General features: G+C 41.1%; 1 protein-coding gene across 1 annotated transcript in view; it reads left to right on the top strand.

The window, feature by feature from the left end:
• The window catches only part of NAV3 (neuron navigator 3), a 236,497-nt gene that overhangs the window by 103,437 nt on the left and 114,507 nt on the right, over nucleotides 1-18,553 (top strand). The window contains 2 exon segments of the mRNA XM_033163206.1: nucleotides 5,439-6,471; nucleotides 13,699-13,814. Coding sequence (XP_033019097.1) covers nucleotides 5,439-6,471; nucleotides 13,699-13,814 — 1,149 coding nt within the window.

The raw sequence follows: 18,553 nt of genomic DNA, 5'->3' as shown, positions 1-18,553 counted from the left end.
CAGGAGAGCAACAAAGGACTTAAAGAAAACAGTTGGTTCTAATTTGCATGACTATCCATAATTTGATTGTTGTTTTATGCCATAAGAGAATCTTCAAAATACTTCAGATCTCATGATAATTTATGGGTTTCATATTCATAATCCATGTTGTTTGTGCTGAGTAGCTGTGCAATTAACCTTGCATCAAAAGTTTCCCTTAAAGGTTAATATTATTATTTGCCAAAATCAATCCCATTACTACTACTGTAGTGTAAGGTCCGCGTGATGGTGCCTCACGAGTAACGGAACCGGAGCCCAAACAGTATTTTGCAGTTTTATTGTGCAAACTATTTACAGTGCAGAGCTACAAAAAGCATGTCTGTCTCAGTCGCTGGCAGAATCCGGGAGTGGCCCCTTCCGGCTTCTCCCACAGCATAAGAACTTCGGCACCCCAAGTCTCCTCCTACCCTCCTTGCGTTTTACTCCTCTGCGCAACTGGGGTGCCGGAAATGGCGTGCCTCCCTCCTGACCAGCCGGGCGAGGTGAGCGCAGGGTCTCAGCAACATCCCCAAGCCCTCTCCCCGCCAGGGTCCCTGTTTGTGGCTCCTGGCTAGAAGAGGTGCTGGGGCTCTCAGTGGCATCCCTAAGCCCTTTCCCCGCCAGGCTGGTTCCTTCCATCTCCTCCCCACTGGAGGTGTGGCGGCTTTCCCCGCTGGAAGAGGTACTGCTGCTCAGTTGGCATTGGGGCTCTGTGTATGCTAACAGACCCTGTATTCCCCTCAGCAGGCCAGGTGGCAGTTCCCTGACATGTAGGAATAAATTTGCAGTAGATAAATAAAAAACTAAAAATTGAGGGGGTTTAGAATACCATATGCAGCTCTACAGGCACACTTGGCTATTAAATTAGAGCAACCTGCAGACATTTTCCATAACCCAATCTGCAGAGTTGCTGAACCTGAAGAAGAAGGCAAACTGTAACCTGAAAAAGAAAACATTTTCCTGAACAAAGTAGTTCCTAAAAAGTGGTTTCAAATATAAGTGCTGCCCTAATTTTCCCCTTCAGTGAGGGCTTCTCTCAGAGCTTTGTGCATTGAATTTAAAAATTGAGAGAAGCTTCTGTGTGTGTTTGACGGAAGATGCTTAGAAGCCTCCACACAACTGAAAATCCTGATGAGGCATGAATGTCTTACCACATTTGTTGTGCTGGGGAACTGAGGATGGAGTTTCCTCGACTGCACACTCCTGCCCCTCTATGCAAGTCTAATATTTTGAAGACTGAACTGGGAATCCTGGTAGGTTCTTGGTGAAGCTAGTCACTGATTCACTAAGCCATATACAAATATGATTTAATGTGTAAAAGCAGAATGTTGCATAATCTCTGCTTTCAGGACATAAAAATGCTGCTACAATTTCTTTTCAAACTATTATTCTCAGATTATTTTATTGGGTCCTCAGGCTTGCTTTTCCATTTGTGTCACGGGCTCCAAATTGAAACCATTAGCTACATATACAGAAAGAGTATTTTCTTTGACATACTGTGGAACTAAGTACAGTAGCATAAATCCATGCTATAAATCCATTTTAGCTAACTGGAAAAGTGATCTAAATAATTAAATTAGGTACAGTGGTTGGGCAAACATAAATGGTGGTTTTCTATGGAGTAATCACTATTTAACACTTCCTTTTCCCAAATATTTGCTTTGTTTTCCAAATTAGCTTGGTTTATTCCAAACCAAATTATGTTCACATAGGAAACAATAAATGTATAGTTTCACATTTTGTACTTACCGTATATACCCGAGTATAAGCCGACCCGAATATAAACCAAGGCACCTAATTTTCCTACAAAAACCTGGGAAAGCTTATTGACTCAAGTATAAGCCGGTTCACCTTTGCCGCTGTGGAGGAGGAGGAGGAACGAGCAGCCCGAACGCAGCCCTTTGGGCTGCTCCTTCCTCTTCCTCCTTTGCCAAGTTTGCATTTATGCGAGCAGTTCAGGAATGGAACAAGCTGCCTGGGGAGAGTAAAGAACCGCCATTCTTGTACACTTCTTAAGGAATGGTTGACTGTGGAGAGCGGGTGGTGGCACGAGCGGAGAGAAAGGGCTTCTTTCTCACTGCCCCCACCGCCCGCCTCACTCGAGTATAAGCCGAGGGCAGCTTTTTCAGCACAAAAAATGTGCTGAAAAACTAGGCTTATACTCAAGTATATACAGTATTTTTTTCTACTTTAAATAGCAGCAATGGGGTGTGTGTGATCAGGATCAGGGCTATGGTGAGCAGGGTAGGGTTTTTTTTAAAAAAAAAAAATCCTTGCACACTCCTACAGAAAATCTGTCCTCACCCAAAGGTTTTGTTTGCACTGGGAGAGAAGTTGCCACTGGTACCAATGCAGATGGACTTTGGCTTCCCTCTCAATGCAAAAAGCACCTGTTCTGCAGGATTTTCCTGTGACGGTAAGTAACATTGATGTGGATGCTACTTTTAGTAGGTCAGCCTTCATGTTTACTGTAATGTATAGTTTGGTCCTTAATCAAGGCCAGCAGCCTATCAAGCCCAGGTTTGTCTATTCTTAAATAATAGGGGCCTCAGGCAGGAGTCTTTCCTAATTTTGGTACCAGAGATGCTGGGGAAGGACCTTAGAATCTTCTGGATGCAAAGCCTATGTCAGGCTTCCTCAAACTTGACCCTCCAGATGTTTTTGGCCTACAACTCCCATGATCCCTAGCTAGCAGGACCAGTGGTCAGGGATGATGGGAATTGTAGTCTGAAAACATCTGGAGGACCAAGTTTGAGGAAGCCTGGCCTATGTTCTGTCATTTGGATCTAAATCAGTTATCCTAAACATTGTCACCGGCGTGTTCCTTTGCAGTGCTCTTTTGTAACATTTTGATGGCTATGTCACAAAACACACACACACACGTCCGGATACAGATCAGAGAACTTTCTTTATTGAGAACACACATGTAAGATCACAGCCAAAGTTCTACTCCAAAGCTTTAGTGTTAATATAGTTTGCTCAGATACTACCACTGTCCTTGGCTTTATGGGGCAGTTGCTCCAGCCTTCCTAATTATTTAAAACATACTAAACTGAATGGGAAGCATGGATCGTATCCAGTGGTGTCGTTCAGTTCACTGTGAGGCTTCCATCTGCAGAATCAGGAGCAAAGTAATTTTTCACTTTCCCCTGCATTACTTCTAAATCACTGCTGCAGGGTTCCCCCAACCCCCTACACCAGGTTATAGGGAATCATTGGAGATGTGGAAGGGAGGGGGGAATTGTCAAAAACTACTTCCCTCCCTGTTCTGCTGACAGGAGTGTTACTGTCATCTTAGCAACACCACTGAATCTACCCCTATGTTTTCCTGTACAGTGGTACCTCGATTTATGAATTTAATCCGTTCCGAATGCAGATTTGTAAGTCGAAAAATTCGTAAGTCTAAAAAAGCGATTTCCCCATAGGAATGCATTGGAAACGAAAAATTCGTAAGTCAAGTAAACCCCATCTAAAACCGCCAACTGATGTCCATTCGTAAGTTGAAAAATTCATATGTCGAGTAATTCGTAAGTCGAGGTACCACTGTATGTAGGACTGTCAATCTTTTATGTGTTCACTTATGTCTTCTTTGCACCATTTCTACATGAATCTGATAACGCTTTAAAATAATCTGCACAAAAATCTGTATTTTAAATTTGAATTTACACACATGCTTTTAACACGTATATCATGACAAAATATGTAGATAAATGCATACTGTATCTCAGTGTCTGGAATTCTAAACATATTTTATTCTGAAGTATGCATGGTCAAATGCATGTAGGCATGATTCTTGAGCAGAGAGCAACATTCAAACGCTACTTACATTCCAATCTACGCATCAGTCCACATGGTGGAGATCAGGTCATGTCACATCTGAATACACCGAAAACTAATTTCTCAAGCATCCCTATTATTGTTAAGCACTTCAGTCTTGAAGCTTTTTGGCATGATCAGTATTAGAAAGAAACATGGGAGTTAAATTATCTCAATTCTTTTCAGGCTTGAGGCCTGTGGAAATTTCAGTCTTGTTCTGATTCAATTCAGTTGCTCCCTTTATTTAATTTATAGTGATACCATTTGCTCAGGTAACTTCTAGCCCTGTCCTTTTTTATTACTGAGATTCAATTCCACCAATATATTTGTTGGGTAAACCACTGAAAACAACAACACGCTTGTATGAATGGTTTAATCGCTGCTATTCCTTTACTTCCATACTGTGCTTGCTTCTATCAACTCGGTTTCATTTATTCCCCTTATCCTCTATCTTACAAAAAATATTTCTGGTGTAGCTCCTTTTGCATACAAAATCCTACACCTGACCTTTCTGATATTTCCTTCATGTTGCCCATGGGAACCCTTATGTCTTTAGTAGTCATGTCATAGAGCTAAAGCCCCGAGATAAAATGCACCTGCTGAATGTCATACCTCCATGCTGCTGTTAAGGTCACAGGGGTGATTTTTTTATACCAGGTATTGGTAACCTTAATCTAACCAGGCCAGAGTCATTCAGTGTCAGCCTTAATTTACCCCCGATTTGATGGATGTGACTATGCAGGTGGAAATGGCTGGTGCCGACATAGCTAGAGGAATCATACATGAGGCAAGTGAGGCAGACCTATCCTACTGTGCTGTCTGTCACTTTCAATTGCATTAAATCAGATACATAGGCTTGTGCTGACCTTGGTGACTCTGTAGTGGCCAAAAGGGCCTCTAGCATGTCACAATAAGAATATTATTTCAGATCTTGCTTCCTTCCTCCTGTTACCCTTCTCACTGTTATCACCCTAGGTTTCTGTTCCAGGACAATATTCTAAATCTGTTTGCAGCATGCAATTATACACTTTCTCACTAGCACAGTGGCTTCTAGGACAAGGCTGTTAGTTTCATCCATTATTATTTTTTAAGGAAATAATTAGATTCATGTTCCTCTTCCTTTTACCCACCAGCCCTGTGCCATATCCTTTTGTAATCTGGAGCTCCTGTTAATACGTGGGCGGCTGAAGCTTACTCCAATCCAAAACGCTTTTTGCTTAGCATAAAACAGCAATTACAATGCACGATTTGTGAGAAAAATAATTTAAGCAATCTAAAGGTATTTCTGTAGTTAAGTTTCTGACAAGTTTGGCGAAACATTAAGAGGGTAGGCTTATGTATTTAAACTAGGTCAATGGGAACATGTTTTAGAAGGCTCAGTTTCCATGGTGCTTTCAGTTGTGCAACTAATTGAAAGTTTATTGGATTGTTTTTGTTTTTATTATGCATTGTGTGTTTTTATATTGTGGTTTTATGTTAGAACTGCCCTGAGACCTGCGGGTATAGGGCAGTATACAAATTTAAATCGTCATCATCATCTGGAATGCATAATTTGGGGAGCTCTGCAACTTTAATGCCCTCATGTTTTTCTATTTCAAAACCAGAATCACCCAAAGGTCCTCATCCATCTGCAGGCATGAATGGAAATGTACAGCATCCCACCAGCACTGGGCAGCAGCCGGTCTCTGCCATCCCCTCTCCAAGTGCCAGCAAGCCTTGGCGCAGCAAATCCATGAATGTCAAACACAGTGCCACCTCTACCATGCTATCTGTAAAGCAGCCCAGTCCCGCAACCTCTCCTACGCCACCTTCAGACAGGCTTAAGCCACCCCTTTCTGAAGGGCCCAAAACTCCTTCATCTGGGCAGAAATCCATGTTAGAGAAATTCAAGTTGGTTAATGCTAGGACTGTTTTGCGGCCTCCCTTGTCATCCAGTTCAGGTCCCAGCGACAGCGGGAGAGACGAAGAAGCCTTTTTAGATTGTGGCGAAACGGACGGCTTCAGCGGTGGTCTCAACAGTGGTGGCTCCACCAGCAGCAGCAGCCCTAAAATATCACCTAAACTAACCCCTCCAAAAGCTGGAAGCAAAAATCTCAGCAATAAAAAGTCTTTGCTACAGCCAAAGGACAAAGAGGAAAAGAGCAGGGACAAAAACAAAGTTTGCACTGAGAAGACGGTGAAGGAAGAGAAGGACCAGGCCACAGAGACACCTGCAAAAAAGACCTCAAAAATTGCAAGCCTGATCCCCAAGGGGAACAAGGCTGCATCAGCCAAGAAGGAAAGTCTAATACCTTCATCTAGTGGTATACCAAAACCTGGATCAAAAGTACCGACATCAAAGCAAAGTACTTCACCGGCAAGTTCAGGAAGTAAAGAAGCAGAAAAAATGAGGAGTGGAAAGGGGAACCAACACCAGTCAACAGCAAAATCGCAAGGTAATGAGAAAACATGCAGTCCTTCTGGTCTTCCCTCTTCTGAAGGAAAGGAATCTAGTATGGCTCTTACCCCTAGTTCGTCTGCTGCTCTTTCCATTGCTGCAACTAGTGGGCAAGCACCAGGATGCAGCATTGTGCAACTTCCTCAGCAACAGCAATACAGCCACCCAAATACGGCCACAGTAGCACCATTTATTTATAGGTAAGATGAGTTTCTACTTTTTCTGTAACTAAGTGTGGCAAGCTATTCCCCCCCCCCCCAAAGAAGTGGTTTTATTTGAATATATTTCACCATATATTTAATTATTTTAGAAAATGTATTTGCTTAAAACAATGGCAAAAACTGATCACACAGCAATACCATTGTAACAAAAATTAATCATGGGAGATTCTACCCTGGTCTATTCCATTCAGAACTATCTTTAGAAAGATTTTTAATAGACCAATATTTTGGTAACAGTTACCAAAAGATTGTGTCTATTAAAAATCTTTCTAGTTTTCTATTTAAGTTACATTATAGTCCAAAGGCTATTAATCAGGAAATAAGGATCTGTTTTAAGTTTTTCATGTGTGCTAAAACACAATCTAATTGTTTAACCACATCAGTTAACAAACATGGATACATATGCTATAATGTTATTGTTTTAGTTGTTTAAATTGTTATTAAGGAAATGTGCTTCCAATAAAGTACAGCAGAAAAGTTTTCCAAATATAAACAGTTTACTTATTAAACCACACAATAATTTCATAATTTTCTGTTCTTGTATTTCTAATAGTATAACCAAATCATTTTTATAGGACTGTAAAAGCTACCCTGAAAATTTATTATTCCAAAAATGAAACCTTCATCTGATTGCAAGTACTAAGATTATACCAGCAAGAATGAGTCTTTCTGTGAAAGATTTAAATCAAGTCTTTGTTGTTGTTGTTGTTGTTGTTCAGTCGTTCAGTCGTGTCCGACTCTTCGTGACCCCATGGACCAGAGCACGCCAGGCACGCCTATCCTTCACTGCCTCCCGCAGTTTGGCCAAACTCATGTTAGTAGCTTCGAGAACACTGTCCAACCATCTCATCCTCTGTCGTCCCCTTCTCCTTGTGCCCTCCATCTTTCCCAACATCAGGGTCTTTTCCAGGGAGTCTTCTCTTCTCATGAGGTGGCCAAAGTACTGGAGCCTCAACTTCAGGATCTGTCAAGTCTTACTTAAATCAAATCAAATCCACCCTGACTAGAAGCCATGCTGTTTTGTTCTTAAATTAAAAACATTGAAAGTTTGGGATCTTAGGCCAGGGCAGGATATATATGCTGTTGCAGTACCTCAGCAACAGATATGGAGGCAGATTAAAAACAATATGATCTTTGGATTGGATAGTTCTTTCTATCTACCATGCAAAGAGCAGCACAGAAACAAGTGGGCCCATGTGGCTTCCAGTGGACATGATAGGGGCAATGTTTGTTACATGTGGAGGTCTGTTATCCTTTCATGGTGCTGCATTTAGAAGTAAAACTCGCAGGCCTGTGAGCACCTTCCTGCATCATGTACCTTTTTCAGTCCACAGTTTTCCACAAACAGAAGTTGTAGCTAAGTATTTTAAAGTTAGATCTCCCGTGAAATGGAAACTCGCAAGGATGAAGTTCTGTTTCAAGCTTTTTAAAGAAGCCAACAAACAGTTATCATAGGATGTATTTAAGTTGAATAACTGTTTTTGTCAGCAAAAAAAATAACTTGTAGATTCTGTATGCATATGAGTCTTTGATGGGTTACAGGTTTTGAAATAGTTAGCATAAATGGGTATGAAAATAATAGTGGCGACTATATTAATAGTAATAAATATATACAGGACAACCAAGTGGGGCATCTTATAAAATAAAAAAATAGGTGATTGCATTCTACTGTTGTGTATTACCCTCCCTTTCCACTAAGAAGCACATGACTTAAATCAGTTTATCTTTCATCTTATCCTTGCAAATTTTATCCTGCTATATAGTTTGCCTATGGCTACCCAGTGAGCTATCCTCATGCTGGCCACCAATTTGCACCTGAGATTTTCACACATTGGCTTTATGTCTAAGGTCTCCCTACTACACCTGTTTACTGCTAAACTTGCATTTGGCTGCACTGAAAAAGTAAAGCCTGATTTCTGCAGGCCGATGCTGCATATGCTTTTTTTTCTCTTTCTCCAAGGCTGCAGTCCTTACCAGCAGCGGAGCAAGCCTGGGGTAGCACATGTGCCCTGCGCCCAGGTGTGGGGCCAGCTGCCTGTGGGGCGGGGCCAGCCGTGGCAGGACACTCCGCCGGGCCTCCAAGGAGTCTGCCTGCCTCCTCCCACTCAGCCGCCCTACAGCTGAGGGGGAGGCGGTGGGTGGACTGTTTGAGGCAGAACGGAGCCTGCGGGCGCCCAAGCCACCACATCACTCCCAGGAGAGACACGTGGCTCGGGCGTGCTGCAGGCCCCGTGTTGAGTTCCGGCTGGCATTTTGTCACCCCCTCAGTTGTGACACCCAGGGCGGTTCATCCCCACCGCACCCCCCTTCCTCCACCCTACACTGGATCAGCCTCAATGCCATCAACTAAACTTTTGGATTCAGTGGATCCCAGGTCCATTCAGCCCCACCCTTGGAGCTCCCCATGGGCCCACCACCTGCATGTTTAGCAAGTACAGTAGAACGGGGAGCTCAACCGTAATGGAATGATGCTTGTGTCATCTGGTGACAGCAGCTGCTCAGCCAGTAGAGCTGCATGGAATGACATCTCCACTCACTTGCAACATGCATTGTAAGAGGCATGGGGTGGAGAGGTTGGTGGCTGGATGGCTCTGCTCACCTAGATTCTTGTGACCAAGATCTTCAATTTTTCCAGGATAAAAAAATCCAGCAGAATTTTTATACATTTTTAGTTCAAAGCATTTAATATAAGAAAGTAGGCTGTTGGAGGTATTCTGGGTACTAATATTTCATTCTCTGATCCCAGTAAACCTTTCGAAACTCTCTGTAAGGCTGAACATCAGCGTGAGCCTCTCTTATGCAGTTTATCTGAAAGTCTGATCGTTGCTAATGCAGAAGAGATTCATTTGTAATTCAAATGAGCAGACTGATTGATATAAATTTCATATTTGCATTTCAAATTTATTTAAGCAAAAACTGCTTTAATACTCATATATACGGAAACATCCTTAGTTCATGCTTGTAAACCACTATTTCGCTAGTAGCCTATGGCAAGTAAAATATTTATTCTAGATGACAAGGCAGGGAACCTCTTATAAACAGAAAAAGAGTTGGTTCATTCCTTTTTCCCCCATTCCTCTTTACGAACTACACATGATTTTGGTATGCATGGACACATCTTAGTGGATTTGTAGTGACTATATTGACTTAGTCCAAGGCTGCCTTAGTTTTTGGTGTATTTAATGCACTCTAAATCTACTTTTTTTAAAAAACAAATAAATCTTACATGAATGGGGCTTTAAAATAACTTTAGGATCTTGCCATGACATTTTGCACATTTTTTGAACTGAGAATTAGGTCACAAAATTTGGAAAAGTGCAAGATTTAAAGAAGCTTGAGAGGTGTGAATTAAGTTAGTTCACCTTAAAATGTTGACCAAACTATAGACTCATCCATCACTTGCATCTCCCCTTATTGATGTATTCTTCAGGCAACCGGTTTTCGATTAGACTGATGCAATGAATCACACTGAAGGAAACAAATATTCTGTTTTGAATGGAAATTTCTGGAGAGAAGAGTGTATTATTTTATAGTGTATATCGCTTTAGTGATTAGTGGGCTATGTGAGTGCAGTGCAGATGCTAGGTGCCCGTTTGAACCTTTTCTCATTGAAAGCAGCTTCTCTTTTGTCTACACAAGTATTTGAATACCATTTTCAGTCCAGACCCGCTTCTTAGCAGCACTTCTGGTATGCCTGTGAACATAGGAATTATAATGGTAAGCTTATTACAAGCTGCGCTGTCCTTAAAATGGCAAATCACAGGCACGAGCACAAGAACGAATTAACAGTTTATGTCATTTACATTCAATGTTGCAAAATTGAAGTGGCAGCAGGCCAAACTCTGCCAGTCAAAGCTAGCACTAAGATTTCCAGAAACAAACAGTCCAAAGTATTTAACCCAGATATTTTCATGGTTGTATCTTTGGCTCAAGCAGAATTGCTGAAGTGGTACATTTAATAATGGTCTGCCAAGTTTGAGCTAAACTAGGTGGTAAAAATTAAAAAAAGAGAATATTTTCCCATTTTAGCTTTTGTACATTTCTTAATTCATTGTACAAGAGTGCGAATCTGGATTTTGTTTTCCCTAATATTTAACACTGTGATATATTTGATATTATGCCCTAGTCTTAAAATCAAATAATCATTGGAATTCATTCAGGGCAACTGAAGCAGTGAAACCTGTCAAACCCTATAAGGCATATTAATAGTATGGCTTTTGGAATGTCAGAGAATAGCTAAGGAAATCTTTGATATCTGTGGGGAAGGTTGTTCAGCCCCAGAATAATGGCTCTTAACGATAGACATACAATGACTTGGTTTCTGTGCTCAGTTAAGTGCAGCCTCTTTTAGCAAGAACAATAATTAAGTTAGAGGGGTTAATTGAGGGCAGAATGCAGTACACAGACCAGAAAGATAACATAGCCAAAGGTAGTCTATTTTCTTATATAACTTAGCCAGTCAATTGGATAAATGGGCATTTTGAGTTTGATGGGTCAACTGGTTTAAAAATGAAGTATGTTTGAAAGACATGGAGGCTTTTCCAACGTGATCAGAGTGAACATATTTCATAAGAGGCCACTGTAGTCTTCCCAACTCAGCAGGCTATCTCTGTACTCAGTATGCCGCTGTTAGGTTGAGTGCACTGCATCTCAGAAAGTTTGTGCCTTTTAACGGCTAAAATAGACATCATGCAGAAGATGATGATTAAGATCTATTGTGTTTGTTTAAATTAATAGCAGCCAGGGAGGAGATGAATGTGGTTGGGACTGCTGTGTCTTGGAAACATTTTCCCCATGAAAATTAACCTTTTAGAGCTTTTCATGAGTTCCATTGGGAAAGCTTAAGGTACCATATAGTTATCCGTACACTTTCCCCTGTGGAGCAAAGAGAATCATCAGAAGGAGGTTGAGATTTTAATTGGGAGAAAATAGCATGGAAATAGTTCAACTCCTCACCCAAGGTCACATTCCTAGTGAGGTTCAGCTTCTTCTGCAGTTGCTTTTCTTCTTTTCTAATGGAAGATCATAATCATGGATTGCTTGCATTGTGTCTAGTTTTCCTTAAGCTGAGGCTTTCTCGCCTTAGAACATCTAACAGCGCACAGCTCCCTAGCACAAGTTTGGATGTTGCTGGACTCTGTCTCCCATCATCCCTGACCATTGGCAATGCTGGCTCAAGCTGATGGGAATTGTTGACCAGCAACATTTGGAGGGCCACAGATATGTCACCCTATTCTAATCTATGAAACTAGATATTTAGAGTCTATGTTAACAAGAACTCTCAAGCTAAGAACTTTGAAATATAGAGGGCCAGTACGGACACAAAAAACATGGTTTGGTTTCCCAAAGATGTTCTGCAGACAGCCTCAGACTTGCTATCTCTCTCTCTCCATCCCTCCTGCTTAAGAATGCTCCCCCTTTTAGCTTTGAATAAAACAGTTTCCTGTTACATTCAAACTCAGGAAAATGTGGTTTATTCTGATTTTGGTTAGTTAATAAACTAGAATCTGAAGCCACAGTTCGATTTGGGTTTGTTAAACTAGCCACAGTTTCCTGAGATACTGTGATACTACATGAGATACTGTGATTTATTCAAAACTGAAGGTGGACTCTTTCAATCTCCTTGCCACTGATTTGGAGAATAAGAAGTAAAGCAGAGGCACAGAAATTCGAGTTTCTCCTTGGCTCATTCTCACAACATTAAGCCATTGTTTAGTATTAGAACTGCACTAGCCATTTGCTTCAGGTCGTGGCTGCCAAACCTTTGTTTAATATAAATTAATAATTGCATAGGCCAAAGCCAAACATGAAAAAGTACTTATCTGCCTTCACTATTTCTCAGGAACTTCAAAAAATAAATTAAAAAGTCAAGCACAGTATATTTTATCAGATGTCATTTTCTGTTTATGATGCTCTTTTAAACATTTTAAAAATATTATCAGGATCATGCATTCTGCTCTGCGGTGTGCTTCCTCATCCATTTCAGCATGCTTTTGAATAAACCCATTAGATAAGCAACTTGGAAGTAGTAAACATAGCAAAGGAGCTGACAGGTTGTTATTTTCTAAAAAGACATGCTTTTAGAAAAGCATTCCAAGGTGCGCTCTGTTTTTATCAGGCACTAAAAAAAGTGCCAGATACTCTCAAAACAAGCTACTTTTCTGAATCAGACTAAATGTAATCCTTGGGTATTCAGAAGAAGCAAATGCCAATGCCTTTCAGTTGTCCGAGGTGTGGAATTATCATTCATTTTTACACATAACTTGCAGGGGACATTGAAAACAGTTTTCCCTTTTTTTTTTTTTGCCTCTCGTGAAGTTTTCATTTCTTATTATTTTGCCTTTAAATACCTGTATTAGGATTGAGACATCAGTTGGGGGGGAAATCTGTGTATTAACATCAACAGTATTTTTTAATGATATAATAAATATAATTTTGAAAATTACATAATTGTATGGTGGTTTTGAAACTCAAGAAATGAAAGCATTTTTAGCTACATGGAGTGAGTCTGGCCTGGTTTGTACATCATGGTAAGGCAGCTGTAGTTTGCCAGGACTGTGGAAGTGTGCTGACATCCGGGGAGGAGATCACAGTTGCTTTACTCCTTCCATGTCCCTTGGGTTCAGTTCATTGTAATGCATCGGGTAAGCAATGGTTTGACTTAGTGTATCTGCCAAACCTGGACTCATGATTAAACTCTCACCACCTTAACCAGGAGCCACAGCCAAGGTTTGTTTATTTCCAATGCTGGCCTTTGGCAGCAATGTTTTGCTTCTTTCCTTTATAATTCTACAGCGGAGACACAAAAGCAGCAGAACATTTAGAAACTTGTTATTCCCAGCATGTGCCTGGTTAACCAAGCACGTCCTAACCAGTAAATCGACGTTCCCATTCCCTTCCTACTAATCTCTCATCTTCTAGGGGAAATTTGATAGAGACATTTAGTCCTTGACACCTTGTCAGGTTATATATGATATAAAAAGATGTAAACTTTCCTCCCTTGCAACATATGGATATAATCTTATCTGTCCTGATGAAGAGTTTAGCACTATGTAGTTATGCAAAAAGAAAAAAAGAGAGAGGTGCTAATGACATTTCCATAATCTGCCTTTCAATGAAATGTGTGCCACTCTGCCATTCATGGACTTGGCAGTTAATGCTATGATTATTATAGGTGTTACAGTGAAACTCTTTGATTAATTTCAGAACTCATTCAGAAAATGACAGTACCTCTCCTTCACCTGCTGACTTCTGCACCAGTCCTACAAAAATGGATTTGGCATATAGTAAGACTGCCAAACAATGCCTAGAGGAAATATCTGGTGAGTAATGTGTATTTTTTTTTTTTTTTTTGCTGCTTTATTTTGAAGTTTGGATGAACCAATTTGGATGTGCTTTACAGAAAATACTGTATACAAATATTCTAAAGAATGTTTTTAAAAATACAAATTGTGTATATATATATATATATATATATATATATATATATATATGTACCTGAATCAGTCTAGGCCAGGCTTCCTCAAACTTGGCCGCCAGATGTTTTTGGGCTACAACTCCCGTGATCCCTAGTTAGCAGGACCAGTGGTCAGAGATGATGGGAATTGTAGTCCCAAAACATCTGGAGGGCCAAGTTTGAGGAAGCCTGGTCTAGGCCCTAACCCTGAACTCTTGGATTATCATAGGTAGATTGATTTAGATCATTACAGTGGTGCCCCGCTAGACGAATGCCTCGCTAGAGGAAAAACTCGCTAGACGAAGGCATTCGTCTAGCGGAAGGCAGCCCCGCAAGACGAAAAAGTCTATGGGGCTGCCTCGCAAGATGAAAATTTTTCGTCTTTCTTTTTTTCGTCTAGCGAAAACGCGGCTTGCATTGCCGCTTCACTAGACGAAAAACCCGCTAGACGAAAATTTTCGCAGGACGAATTATTTTCGTCTAGCGGGGCACCACTGTAATTCAATAAAATAAAATAAGTTTAAATCATGGTTTTTAGGTTTCTGCCACATCAGATCTGTTTATCATTGTGTTTCCTTGGTTTAAGCGGAAGTGGAATTAAAATGCAGGTTCTGTGCAGTGAGAGCTGAATTGTGATTCCCCTGTGACTCACATACTTCTATAAACTTTACTCAGAAGTAAATCTTACTTAGAAATGAGACATTCTAAAGTTAATTAGAAGTATCTTAACTGACATTTCTGGCTTGCCTCCACTGTATGTGGCTAGATTAGAAGGTCACTGATGGACTTCAATTTGAACAGTCTTTGCTCAATGCTAGCTTTTGGTTCAGGAGGAGCTTTAATTTGTATACCAGGGATGGGGAATACTCGGCCCAAGCGTCAGATAACAGCCAGATTGCATACAGTCCCCTTTCCCTCCTTCTACCTACCAACTGTTCATCAGACAGCTGGTGAAGAATGGGGGGAGGCGAGGATCTTGTACAAAATGTGCAATTGTACCCCTTCCTCACAAATATCTGTTGCAGAGATCAAAACGGAAGGGGAAATGTCTCGGCAAAGTGCTAGGCTTGTGTTCCTTGCAAATATGTAATAAGTATCCATTATTCTGCAATTGCATGTATGCAGTTTTTGGGGCGCAGTTACACCCCCCCCTTTTTGAGGTTTTGAATAGCTGTAAGGTAGGGCTTGCAGTTCAGCTGTGCATCAATGTTATTTGTAATTTTCTGGAACTACTGGGGTCTTTTTGCCCTTTGCACATTCAGGGCAGATAGCCTGTGGAGAAAATGTAAGGTGAAACTTAATTGGACTTACTAAGAATTTAATATATGCCTCCCCTGAGTAATAGTTGTCTGTCTGTGTCTATATAAGGTGTGTGTGTGTGTGTGTGTGTGTGTGTGTGTGTGTGTGTGTGCGTGTGTGTGCGCGCGTGTGTGTGTGTTCCCGTTCCCACTGCTGAATGTCGCCCCCAACAGCCTTGCCACCTTCAGATTGAAAAAGGTTCTTCATCCTTGCTATACTCATCTGAGTGTACAGTTGCAGCCCTACTATAGCAGAAACACATAAATCCAGAATTTTCCAAATATATCATCAATTATCTGAATACCTTCCACCTGAAGAAAGGCTAAAGCATTTTGTTCCCTTATCTTAGAAAAGAAAGGACTGAGAAGGGCCATAATAGATGTGGAGAAGGTGGGTAGAAATGTTTCCCCCCTTTTGCTTAACATTAGGTTTTGAAGCAGTTAAAAGGCCATAGATTCAGGAGAAAGAGGAAAATTAGCTCTTGATTACCTAATGGAATCTGCTGACATGGGAAATGATGATGACCACTGACTACAATTGCTTCAAATGGTAATTAGACAAATGCATGGAGAATGGGTCCATCAAAGGCATTGTTAACTAAATCAGATCTCCAGATTCAGAGGCAATATGAAAGGGATGGAGAACCAGTTCCTCTCCCCTAGTAGAACATTTTCCCATTTCCCCCTGTGATCCATGGATATGGTTGTCTTTTGAATAACACATGCAACACATGTTGAGGATGCCTTCCAAAATCTATTGTTTACCAGATGCCTGGTGGCTATAGCACAATGCCAGTTAGATTTATCTGCAAAGACTGTCATCTCAATATTCTCAGTAAAGACAAGACTATGATTCTGTGGCTTAGTGGAATCACACAAACTCACATGAGCCCTAGTAAAGCCCACATAGTGGCCTATCTGGAACTGATGTGTGCAATCATGTAATCACAACTTAAACATCATAGGAACATAGGAAGTTGCCATCTCTCCAGGGTCTCTCCCATCCTTACCTGGAGATGCTGGGGATTGAACCTGGGACTTGTGCATGCAAAGCAGGTGCTGTAAAGTTTATGGTAGATTGCAGGTGACTTTTCCTTAGAATTTTAGAGAAGCAAACTCCCCTTCCTTTCCCCCCTATTCCATCCATTGTCTGAATGCTACCTTAGCATCTATAGTTACCACGTTAGTGACATTTGGTGTGTGTGTGCTCAGGATTTCAGTAATGCTATGCACCTAATTAAATGCTTTAATCTGTGAAGCTTTTACTTTTAGATGCCTGCTAGAACCATTTTTATTTCAGCATCCATCTGGGCCACACTTTGATCTGGCTCAAGGTGACTCAGCCTTAGGGGAATGGTGCCTATCATAGGCAGCCATAAGTGGAGTCCAAGGACCTCATGCTTGTGCCCTCTGTTGTTGCTGGTCATTGTTCGACAAGAAAATAACTCCCTGGGCCAATATCTGAACCCTCTTAAACTGGCTAGCAGATTGGAGAATTAGCGACCCTTCACACTACCAGTGCCTCAAGGAGCTCACCAGATATTAAGCATTTGCCTATCTCGTATCTCACTATCCACTATGAAAGCGATCAAAGCCAATCGGCCAAAACAGCATCACCTCCTTAGCACAACAGTGATGAGTGTGGGCTGAACAGTTAATTTAGGACTCATCAGCCCTCATTGTGAGAAACTAGCTGCAACTAGACAAGAGGTGGGTGGGAAGGCATGCCACGGGGAAAGAGGAATAGTATTGGACAGGACTAGTTTATAAAGCAGACAGCCGCACTCCCATCAGCTCTGCATGCTATCCGCCCTGTGTACATCCTTCCTGAAGGGGATGTGGGGAACAAACTCACCCTCCCCCCAGTAAAAGCTTGAGGAATAGTATTCTTTGAAAGCAGACATAATTTCAGGTAATTTTCTTCTGCGGGAAAAACATTTGATTGCACTGGTAGAGATGCTGCCTTGTGTGTTCATTTGCACAGTGATTTAAATATTCTCAGAATATGAGTTAAACATTTGGCTTGTTTAAAGCAGTGAAATATTTGCTGTTTAGGCCATTGGTGAGCTTTGTCTAAATGTCCAGAATTCAAACACTATTGTGTGTCTCCCACCCTGCTCTGTGTCATTTTAATCCTAAACAGGTAGCTCTCCCCTTCCTCCCATTGTCTGATCCTCTGGATATGGTGCATGTTCTCGTCAATGTCTCATGTCAATTTGCATACGCAAGCTCAAAATACCCAGGTAAAAATAAATGCGTACAAAACTGCTTCAGTAGGGCTGCTACAGATGGTATATGCTTCACATTGGAGTTAGCAGAAATAATCAGACAGATGGACACATAGGTAAGCAAATAGCTAGTCTTTTTACCATAATGGGTTTTACATTTCTGCTCCAAAGTGACACAGAAGGGTGAAATGGGCACAGGAGTGTGATCAGAGAAGTTCCTGGCTCATTTTTCAGAATGTCACTGGTACTCGATTGAGGAGCTTATAGTGACAGTTTAGTTATCCTCTCATGGTATATTGGAAATACTAAAAAAAGGAAAGAAAAGTGTCATTCATAATTGCCTTACAGCAATGTGAGCAAGTGACTGAGGAAAAAAGGCTAAAATGTTGCATGCATTTTTTGAACAGGATGATTATTGGCTAGAACAGCAGACTGAAAATGTCCACATGCTAGCAGTCCATTGTTTCAGGATGGTTCAATTGTGGGGCAGGTGTTTTCATATATCAATAATATTTCATCAGCCTAGGAATACTGTCCATCAAGTGATACCTGTTGATACTTGGTTTTTTGTTTTTTGTCTTTTATGCTGTCATCCTTTGGCATCTGCAGTTACTATGCTGCTTAGATGATCTGATGTGCAAGGACAGCAGCTAGCAAATTGTTAGCCATTTGACATCTTATCATACACAGTACTGGAAATGTCTCAGGAGATGTCATTGTTTGTGGAGGTCACTCATAGTGGATTTGAACATTGTAGCTCTTTCCTTGAGTGGTTGCCAAAAAGCACTGTCCAGTGACAGTTCTCCATGTGGTGGGTGTAACATTGGAAAGGCTCTCACCCCATGTTCTTGATGCACTCCAGTGTTGTATAGCCCTGGAAGTGGTTGCACTGTCATATAGATGATGCCTTTGTGTAGGCCAGCACACTAAAAGCCTTTTAAACCTTGCTCTTGCCAGGTGTAAGGTTGGCACTGTGCTGTAAGTGCTAATCAGTAGCCTCTGTGTGGGGGCAATCATGCTTAAATTGTCCCTCAGTGGTTTTCGAAATTGAAATGATACCATGCTCCACATTTCTGTTT

The sequence above is a fragment of the Lacerta agilis genome, chromosome 10 (assembly GCF_009819535.1).
Source record: "Lacerta agilis isolate rLacAgi1 chromosome 10, rLacAgi1.pri, whole genome shotgun sequence".
Classification (NCBI taxonomy): domain Eukaryota; kingdom Metazoa; phylum Chordata; class Lepidosauria; order Squamata; family Lacertidae; genus Lacerta; species Lacerta agilis.
Note: the sequence above shows the minus strand (reverse complement) of the source record. Positions and strands in the feature narration are given on the sequence as shown.